Genomic DNA, 11,193 nt, shown 5'->3' on the forward strand with positions numbered 1-11,193 from the left:
CATTTTACATTTAATTGTTGAATAATTTCGCATTATCAACTCTATAATCATACCTTAACCAAAAAAGGTATATTTCCATTTTTGAATTATTGATCATGAGGTTAGTTATTCTATGCTGGGAGAATAATACCTTCCATTTTTTTAAACTCACTTTCTTGTTTGTTTGTTTGTCGTTCCGGTTGGATTTTTGCAACTCAATTTTGAGGCACTTCCCAGTAGGCTAGCAGGCTGAAATTTTCATTTCAAAACTGAAAAAAAAGATAAAATTTGACATTTATAAACGTGGGTATTTAGATTTTTTTAAATTTATTAATGATTTTATGGAATTATGATTAACTTATGACAGTATCTAAATTTGTATTTTGATTGACTAGTAGCTAGTATAACCACCCTGTATACAAGTTATAAAACCTATTTAATACCGGTAGCACCTCTTAATACGGTTTTAATTGACCTAATGGATTTAAGTTCTTTTTAAATTGCTATTAGATAACAGATTTAGGTGGTTAACATCTTTTTAATAAAACCGAGGGCTAATTAAAAGATTTATCTATTCGACTATTAAAATAGTGGTTAAATGGTTAACTTTTTAACTTTTATTACCATGTTTTTTTCTTTTACACGTATTAGTAATAAAATAAATAAATTCTGATTGCCTGTATAGTAAGGCTTCTAACTTATCAGAATACATATTCTTGACTGCGTACAAAGAGGTTCTAATAAAGGCTTTAATATTCCATTCACTATTTATAAGAATAATGTCCGTCAGCAAAATAAGATATAAAACCTCATTTCTATAACCAAGAAAAGCACTAAGACAAATTAAAACGCATTCAATAAGATATTGCATACACGAGCAATCTTCCGGAACAGTAAACTAAGCAATAATCCTACTACGAAAAACTGATTTGAACGGAACCATACCTTCAAGAACATACCATTTAATATTGAACCTTAACACCTGAAATTCAGGGGTCTTTTTCGAGTGAGGGACTGTCAAAAAAGTGGAAACACCTGTTCCATGTCGTTGACCTGACCTAAAGACGCTTCATTCATATTTAATACCCTCGGGAGATAAGGTCTCAGAAATGAGTCATTTTTCGTGATTTAGATATATTATACATGGCTTTTACACGAATGCGAGCAAAAAGGTAATTTTCGACCAAAAAGGCCTGGAACTGAAGCCTGTTAAAGTCATTTCATTCATCAGTCATTTCGTTAAAGTCATATTCTATGTTCAGAGGTATGTTTCACTGTGTTTTTGGAGCTGGTGTTTTGAGCACGTAGTTTCTCGGCGAAGATAGGCGACATTAGCCATCTTCGGTTGCATGAACGACAAAATTTCTACTAGGAGTGGAAGCAGTCACCATGGCTGAAATCGTAAAGTGTATCTTCACGATTCATCATGAGTTTTGGAAGCCTAATGTACATATATATATTTGCAGTGCCCCTTTTTTGAATAGAGTAAAAATTGTTATTGTTAGGATATATACCTTAACTTATAAGCTACAGATAAACCAGTTTAATTAGGAATATTTATTAAATAGTTTAGTGGCATTGCTTATGGCAATAAACGCAATATGCTCTCAAGGCTGTAGGTGCATTTATTGAAGCGTGGGCTGTTGTTAAATCTAGACTAGTTTCGACACATCACGAAGCTAGGTTTTAACACGCAAGTTTGGCTAACATATATTTGTTAATAGAATAAAATTTATTATAATCAATAATCTCTGACTCATGATAGTCTGACAGTCATCTAGTCAGCTCATGATTACGATACGCCGGTTGACTCTAAAACTATCTAGAATAAATTATATAAATCCAAATAAATCGATATTACCTTATTATAAATCGATTTGAGACCATATTAGGAACCATAATGAGAGGACGAGCGAATTTTAATATATTAAATTTTGCAACATAATATAATGAAGAAAACGCAAGTGAAACCAAAAGATTACCCTAGCTCTCTATAAAAACGTTAGCAACTGATATCTACATGAACAAATTAATAATTTAATTGGACGAGTATATCAATGTGTTAAATAGCAAACCAAGAAATCCATATTCATGGCAGCAATACAACGATATGTAATTTACACGTCCTACAAGATTATTAATGATTGTATTAAGAAAAACACGTATAAGGAACACATTACCTAGTATAAGTGCATGTCTAGACAAGAACCTTGTTTACATGGTACAATTGTAATGTTATAGTACCAATGTGCACTTAAAATAGCAACTTAAATTCTACATTTATAATACTAGCCTATGTTATCTCCTCAGCTGGGCACAGGCCTCTTCCCATATTGGGAAGATTCGAGCATTGATCCATGCTAGCTCAATTGGGGCTGGCAATTTCAGATTCCAGTTGTCAGTGGTATCTTGGAGTAATTAAAAAAGTACATAATATAGTCACATTGGTCCTTTGCCTGCGTTGTGACAACAAACAAATCCAGGCATGAAACCGTGAGGTGATCACGACACTAAAAAACTTTTACAAGGTTAATAATGTGCAAAAATGTTATTAATTAAGGATAAGTTTAATCCTTATCAAATTCTTCAACGTTCTGGAGCCAAACGAGTTTGCGTGGAGATGTAATTTTTAACTACGAAAGAGCATAATTACCAGTTAATTTTTTTCGAGCACTGATGCTCTTGAATTGCTTCAATGAACCTGCAGATTCTATACACAGGCAATAACGCTTAAGAATCGTTCCCGCTAAACAAATGAAATATTGACAATAGTTAGAATTGATAAAAAGCTCTCGAAAGTATGGATGTGACGTTTTAAGTATGGTCAATGTAATTGGTTCCAGGTGATAAGGTGTAATTTAAGGCCTGACCAAATTGTTAGTAATGATTTCCTAACAGTCCCTTCGTTTAAAGTATACGTAGGTAGGTCGGTAGTAGATCCCATTTCGATATTGCTTAAGACACGAAATAGAGCAACTGCATTCTATTCCTAGTGACTAATATCCGAAAATCAACCAAAATTACTTTGCAATTAAATTCACTGAACGCGAGGTGCGTTCGATCCTCGCATAGGACAAGAATTTGTGCGTGATCCTCAAATGTCCTGAGTCTGGGTGTGCATGTAACTTGAGTCTTTGTTAAACTCACCACGAAACAACCAATAAGTTCCTTAATGCAGGAGAGTAATTTTTTTATATCAATTTAGTTATATCTAAAATAATTATTCAAAAAAATATGTGGTCATACTACAAATCAGGTTAGTTCAGAAAAAAACGAATTATGTAAAATTCTTCAAATTTTAGACAAAAATAAAGCAATAAATTATGTTAGATACTCAAAAAAAGACGCAAATTATCTCATGTCACTTAGTAAATGTTAATAAAAAGTGATTATATTTAATTATCTTATCAATACTTAGGCCTTTTAATGTCTATGAATATTTATAACATCAAAATTGACATTAAAAAATATTATCAAACCAAATATCTTCACATTAATTAAAAAAATGCTTAAAATTCTATTACTGGAGACATAAAACGGATGATGTAATTTAATTATAGTGATATTATGAGATACAAAAGTCATAAAACCTAAATCGTATAATTGCAACAATTTGATTATTATAAGGAATTATAAGGAAAATACAAAAAGGACTAAAAACAATAAGACAGCGCAGTTTTGACACAGCAGTTCAAATAAATAACTTGAGAATAAAAAAAATAAGGTTCAAATTCAATGCAGGCATTACAAATTGAAGATAAGCAATACGTTTTGCATAAGGAAACAGAGAGCCAAACACAACCTCTTGAATAATTCTATTGCAGTTATGGAATCGTGACAGTGCTTTACAATACTCTACATGGAGTAGAGCGGCATCTTTCTTTAACAATTACAATAATATTATTATACTAGCTGTTGCCCGTGACTTCGTCCCCGTGGGTAGAAGATATAAGTTATGATTAAGGTATACCTGCCCGGTTTTTTTTCACATTTTCCATTGTATCTTAGCTCCTATTAGTCGCAGCGTGACGGTTTATAGCCTAAAGCCTTCCTCGATGAATGGTCTATTCAACACAAAAAGATTTTTTCAATTTGTACCAGTAGTTCCTGAGTTTAGCGCGTTCAAACAAACAAACAAACAAACTCTTCAGCTTTATATATTAGTATAGATATAGATTAAGTAGTGCTCGCAGACTCCTGGTTTTAATAATTTGAAATCACTTACCAGCAAATGAACCACTACTCTTAGTAGATGAAATTTGTTCATGCAACGACGGATCTCATTGCACGGACATCCACGTGGTTCAGATCACCATACCAAACCTATTGAACACGACGTGCGTAGGACAATCGTTTTTGTGTTCCACAAATGCTTGTACTGAATCTGGGTATCCTTGTGCATGGGACTTGAATGTCTGTGAAACCAACGAGACACTAACATGAAACTCCTTAGTGCGGGAGTCGGTCGAAAAATGCTCTATGCTGATAAACAAATACCTAGAAACAATTATTAATAATTATATCCATCCAACCTTAGCACAAAACAAAACATACTAAAAGCAGATTTATGAATCACAGACGGCTATCAAACTGAATGAGCAGAGCATAAACTTGAAGCAGGAAACATGAATGATCACAATATTATGACTAAGTACTGCGACTATGTACAGTTTTAGTCTATTTAGCAATGCTAGAACAATGTTTGCGGTCAATAAAGTTCTATGAAGACGTTTATAAAGAAACTAGCTGATGCCCCCGGGCCCGCCCGCTAAAAATCGAAAATCAAAGACTAAAGTTTCTTTATTGTGTTAATTGAGTAGGTTACAGGTGTTACATAAAAATAATACGGTACTGAAATACGGGAACATAAAATCCTTGTTGTAAACTTTCCATGTACCACGATTCGTCAAAATCCATTCAGTAGTTTTGCGTGAAAGAGGAACAATGCTCATACATAAATACATACAAACTAAAAACTAGTAAATTAGTAGGTTAATACTCCAAACAAGCTCTTTGTCTATAAATACGTATGTACTTCTAGTTAAACGACCGTCAATTGTTTTTCCTCTTAGGTATCAAAGAGGAGTTAATTTACTTGCCTACTACTATTGAAGGCTGGAATTATTATTAAACTTAGCTATGTGGTGCGTTTAAGTATGCTTTTTGAATTTTATTATAATTTCTATCAAGAACATATTGTGAAAAGCGTTCTCTATCTCATTATCTGGAGAAAAGAAACACGCAAACGTATATGTATACGTTTTTTTAATCAATTTCAAACAAGAAATTTTACACAATTATTGACACATCAATTTCAGAAATTTCTGTTCTTCCATCTTAGAGTAAAAAAATATATTATTTTGTGATTTTTTTTTTAATTTGATTAGTGTTTATTTTGAAAAGAGGGTGGTGTTTATTGCTAACGCATATGAAACTAAAGCTCATATAAATTCGTAATTCATGCCTTAATAACTAGCTTATACACACAAATTCCATTCACACCTATTGTTAGCGACGATGACAACTACGTACACCTAAATTAAGTATGTTATAGTTTTTGTTTGATTAATGTTTCAAGTTTCTTAAAGTTAATGAGTTTGTTTACGTTTGCAATCAGTTATAGGTGTACGTAGGTATATATTGAAACATTGTTTATGTTATGTTAAGGTTTGTTTGCAAATGTTTAGGACTATATGATGTGTGCTAGGGACTTAGACTATGGTTAAGAACTAAGATTTAGTTACCTAAGTGTTGTCCATATACTATTTAACCCTGAAAAACCTAGAAATAGGTTTTATTTAGAAACAATTATTGATAGGAGTTGTTTCATAAGTACCCGCAATTATTTAGAATTTGTTGTAACTAACTCTCGGTAGGTGGCGACGCACGTAGATTAGTTTTAAAAGTACCTACATAAAATTCACTTTTTAGTTACCGATTCTGTCACAGGGGGCAGCACCATGTTGTTGTCATGATTAAGGTGCGGGTTTTTGCAATTATCTTTATTTTAAGACATTATTTTATGTAAATAAAGGTATAAGGATAGGGTTAAATAGGGTAAAAAGGTCTAGAACATTTGTAAGGGACGCCTAACTGCCGGGATAAGCCTCTGGAAGGGTTTCTTGCCGGCCAGCGCGGGAACGCGGCAAGCCATGATTGGCTGGCGCCAAATACGCGCCCCCGTGATTGGTCGGCAGTCACTATAAATAGAGGGCCCTCCCGGCGGTTAGGCATTCCACATCCAGTGAGCATCCGGAAAGGAACCTTGGAAGACTAGGAAGACTAGGAAGCCTAGAAATACTGGGGACAATAAAGAACTATGTAAGTACTGCACAATTATCTTTTACTGCGTTGAACCCCTGCTTCTTTGTATCCCGCCAGTGCCCGGTCCGAACCCATTGGACCAACGGACCACCAACAAATACAGTCCACTCGCTGGCAACATTTTTGGTCCTTTGTCGAGCCGGATTGGGTTATAATACGAAGATGCCAACTACAAGATCGGGTTCGACGCAGTCTAAGACTGCAGGAAATAGTTCGTCGTCGGACTGGAGTATGCACACTCCGAGCGATACTGCAAGCTCCGCCGCTACGAGTATCGCAAGTATGTCGACGCTCACGAAGAGAACGCCGACAACAAGCCTGAAGGGAAGTCAGGCTCCCGTACGCCAGTCCAAAGACGCCACCAGGAGGGAATCAACGTCAGCAGGGGCGGTACGCCCCGCCCCCCTGACACACGCCGCCGCGAAAGAGGTTGAAGATTCGAACCCCGCACGTCGAGAAGGCAGTCATACCACGGTGCAGAATCCAAATCGAAGCGTTGGAATCAGGACGTCGTCGAGAGAAGGGACTCTGCAGCAGCCTGATCCTGGGAATCCGGCCCGGGACAGGGACACAATGTCTGCTCGCTCTTCGCATAGGAAGAGAGCAGAAGCGCAAGCAAGATTGACTGTGGCGTTACGGGAGCAAGAAATGGCGGAAGCACGACTAAGGGTGGCGCAAGCACAACTAGAGCTTGTCGCCGCTGAGTCGGAAGATGAAGATGGAGCTGGTGAAGAAATATACGAGCGAACTCATGAAGTGGAACAGTGGTTCATCCAAACCAGCGCCGGGTCAAGCAAGGAACAGAGGCCGGTCGAGTCACAAGATAAGAAGAGCGACATTCAGAAGCTGGCAGAAGCAATAGGCAAGCTGTCCGGGAATTCGCGTGACGTCATCGCGCCGAAGTACATCGAACTCCCTTACTTCAATGGAGCCTGTGAAGAATGGTTGGCGTTCAGAAGGACGTATGAAGATACGGCTGCCTCCTTCAGCGCCGCACAGAACCTGGCTCGCCTCAGAAGAGCCATACAGGGGAAAGCGAAAGAAGCAGTTCAGAGTTTACTGTTTACCGCTGAGAAGCCACATGAAGTAATCAAGGGATTGGAATCAAGATTTGGAAGACCTGGTGCACTGGCTTTAGCTGAGTTGGAAAAACTGAAGAACTTGTCGAAAGTAAGCGAAAGTCCTGGCGAGATCTGCGTGTTTGCAAGTCGAGTCAAGAACGCCATCGAGACAATCAAGGCTTTGAAGAAACCTCAGTACCTCAGCTCGCCTGAAACATTGAAGGCTATTGTAGACAAGATGCCACCTACCATGAAGTTTCGTTGGTTCGCATATCATAGGGGTCGGAGAGATGAAGACATTCAGGAACTTTTACTCATTGAAGAATTCCTGGATATTGAAGCCGACATGTGTGGGGACTTTGCCCCGCCTGAAGTTCCATCTGAGAAGAAGTGTTCAAGAAGACCTGTACACACTGTACAAGAAGAGTCTCAAGATAAGAAGTTTAAGAAGTCGTGTCCCGTTTGTGAAGAGGAACATTTTGCAACAGAGTGCAAGAAGTTCAAAGAAGCGTCGATTGATAAGAAATGGGACATCATCAAGAAAGCGAAGATTTGTTTCAAGTGTCTTCGCTTCAAGCACTTAAGAAGCAACTGTAAAGCGCCTGTCTGCAGGAAGTGTCGAAGATGGCATCACACTATCTTACACTCGGACAAGCCAGAAGTACAGAAGTCAAGCAAGGAAGGCGCACCAGAAGAGAAAGTCGCCTCAGTCCACAACAACAAGGATGAAGACAGAGCATATTTGAAGATTGTTCCGGTGCAACTCTACGGGCCCAAGGGACAAGTTCGTGTGCTCGCGTTGTTGGACGAAGGGTCGACCGTCACTCTCTTAGACGCGTCGATAGCCGAGAAGATTGGAGCTGCGGGAAGTCGCGAAGCACTCACAATCGAAACCGTCGGCGGGAAGGTCATAAGGAAAGATAGCTCACAGAAGATCAACTTGAAGATTAAGGGGGTTCACAGAAGGGATAAGAAGACTATCACTGTTAGAACCATCGACGATCTGAAGCTATCTGAACAAAGGGTCAACAGGAGCACTGTAAAGAATTGCCTACACTTGAAGACAATTAAAAGGCAGTTGCTCTACGATGCAGAGCGACCGAAGTTGTTGATTGGGCAAGATAATTGGGGACTCATAGTCACAAGAAGACTGAAGAAGGGCAAGCCAACTGAACCCGTAGCCTCACTCACACACTTAGGGTGGGTGCTACATGGGTGTGAAACCGGATCGAACGCCGTAGTCAACTTCACGCACTACGGCAGGGCAACGTCAGAAGGTGAAGACATTGAAGAAGTCGTCCGGGAACATTTTCAGTTAGAGTCTCTGGGGATTCAAAATCGACTGCCATCAAACGACAGCGATAGAAGAGCATTGGAAACCTTAGAGAAAACAACGAAGCGACTACCAAGCGGTCAATTCGAAGCAGGCCTCTTGTGGAAGAAGGAAGGCGAGACCCTACCCAACAACTACAATCAAGCGTTTCGTCGCCTGGTCAACATAGAGAAGAAGCTGGATCGTGAAGAAGATGTCAAGGAATATTATGAGAAGCAGATCCAGACTTTAATAGAAAATGGTTACGCAGAGAAGGCCCCCGTAACCACCACTAAGGGGAAAACATTCTACTTACCTCACTTCGCCGTCATACACCCGGTCAAGAGGAAGCCAAGAATTGTTTTCGACGCAGCAGCCAAGTATGAAGGAAGAAGCCTCAACGACGCATTGCTAGCAGGACCTGACTTGCTGCAGTCGCTATTTGGGGTGCTACTGCGCTTTAGAGAAGGCCCAGTGGCAGTCATGGCTGATATACAAGACATGTTTCTTCGTGTCAAAGTTAAGGAAGATGACCGGGATTGTTTAAGGTTCCTCTGGAGGGGAAGCAGAAGAACAGGCAAACCGGAAGAGTACAGGATGTCGTCGATAATATTTGGAGCAGCGTCATCACCTGCGACAGCTATATACGTGATGAATAAGAACGCAGAAGACTTCAAGATCACGCACCCTAAAGCTGTGAAGGCAATAAGAAGAAATCATAACATGGATGATTATCTTCATAGTTTCTCGTCAACCGCCGAAGCAAAGAAAATTTCAAGAGAAATTAAAGAAATTCATACAAAGGCAAGAACTCCTCTTGAAAATGCAAGTAAATTGAAGAAAATAGACGTGTACATCGATGACGAAGGAATCATAAAGCTACGAAGTAGAACTATGAAGTTTCGCGACGGAGGAGTAAGAAAAATGAACCCTGTCATCTTGGACGGAAGGCAGAGAATCGCGCAACTTATCCTAAGAAGCTATCATGAGAAGTTTCTACACGGTAACACAGCGACCGTGATGAACGAGGTCCGACAGAAGTATTGGATTCTCGGTTTAAGGGCAACATTGAAGGCAGTAGCACACGGCTGCCAATGGTGCAAACTAAGGAAGAGTACACCCGCCATACCACCGGCGGGCGACCTGCCGAGCGAGCGGCTGCAACATCATCAGTTCCCGTTCGCTTGTACGGCAGTCGACTATTTCGGGCCGATGCAAGTAACGATCGGCAGAAGAGTCGAGAAGCGTTGGGTGGCATTGTTCACCTGCCTCACCACCAGGGCTGTTCACCTGGAGTTGGCGCCATCTCTCAGTGCCAGCTCCATGATTATGGCCCTGCGACGGATGGCGGCAAGAAGAGGTACTCCAAGAACGTTGTTCAGCGACAACGGCACGAACTTCGTCGGGGCGAACAAAGAATTAGAGGCGGCCGCACTTGAAAAGGGAATCAAGTGGAAGTTTATTCCCCCGGGCAGCCCAAACATGGGAGGCGCCTGGGAGAGGCTCGTGCGCACCGTGAAGACGGCGTTGGCGGTGGTGCTCAACGAAAGGAGCCCACCAGAAGAGGTGCTCCACACGCTGATGACTGAGGTCGAACACATCGTGAACTCTAGACCTCTCACCCCAGTCAGCATGGACCCCAACGATGCAGAAAGTTTGACCCCAAATCACTTCCTGCTGGGGAGATCGTGCGGAGCAATGGCGCCGGGAGAGTTCGAGGACACCGAGCTGGTCGGCAAAGCAACCTGGAGAACAGCGCAAAGGCTCGCCGACCACTTTTGGAGACGGTGGGTGAAAGAGTACCTGCCGCTCCTCATGCCGCGGAAAATCGACGGGCGAACAACCGTCGACCCCAAAGAAGGCGACGTCGTATTGATAGTCGACGCCGCGCTACCCCGCAACTCGTGGCCTCGAGGTGAAGTTATCAAAGTCTACCCCGGGCCAGATGGAAGAACGAGAGTACTGGACGTGCGAACATCAGGAGGAGTGCTGCGCCGGCCAACCAGAAGGGTCGTCGTGCTCGTGCCTGCAGCAGCATCGTCGCATCCAGAGGACGGCGTGCTACGCACCGCGGGGGAGAATGTTAGCGACGATGACAACTACGTACACCTAAATTAAGTATGTTATAGTTTTTGTTTGATTAATGTTTCAAGTTTCTTAAAGTTAATGAGTTTGTTTACGTTTGCAATCAGTTATAGGTGTACGTAGGTATATATTGAAACATTGTTTATGTTATGTTAAGGTTTGTTTGCAAATGTTTAGGACTATATGATGTGTGCTAGGGACTTAGACTATGGTTAAGAACTAAGATTTAGTTACCTAAGTGTTGTCCATATACTATTTAACCCTGAAAAACCTAGAAATAGGTTTTATTTAGAAACAATTATTGATAGGAGTTGTTTCATAAGTACCCGCAATTATTTAGAATTTGTTGTAACTAACTCTCGGTAGGTGGCGACGCACGTAGATTAGTTTTAAAAGTACCTACATAAAATTCACTTTTTAGTTACCGATTCT

General features: G+C 40.3%; 1 protein-coding gene across 1 annotated transcript; it reads left to right on the top strand.

Annotated features, from left to right (window-relative positions):
• The first annotated feature begins 6,465 nt into the window (after positions 1–6,465).
• LOC113502195 lies at positions 6,466–10,812 on the top strand. The gene has a single exon (XM_026884035.1). It carries the CDS (start codon positions 6,466–6,468, stop codon positions 10,792–10,794), a length of 4,329 nt encoding a protein of 1,442 aa, XP_026739836.1. The 3' UTR covers positions 10,795–10,812.
• Positions 10,813–11,193: the final 381 nt, after the last annotated feature.

The sequence above is a fragment of the Trichoplusia ni genome, chromosome 1 (assembly GCF_003590095.1).
Source record: "Trichoplusia ni isolate ovarian cell line Hi5 chromosome 1, tn1, whole genome shotgun sequence".
In the NCBI taxonomy this organism is placed as follows: Eukaryota; Metazoa; Arthropoda; class Insecta; order Lepidoptera; family Noctuidae; genus Trichoplusia; species Trichoplusia ni.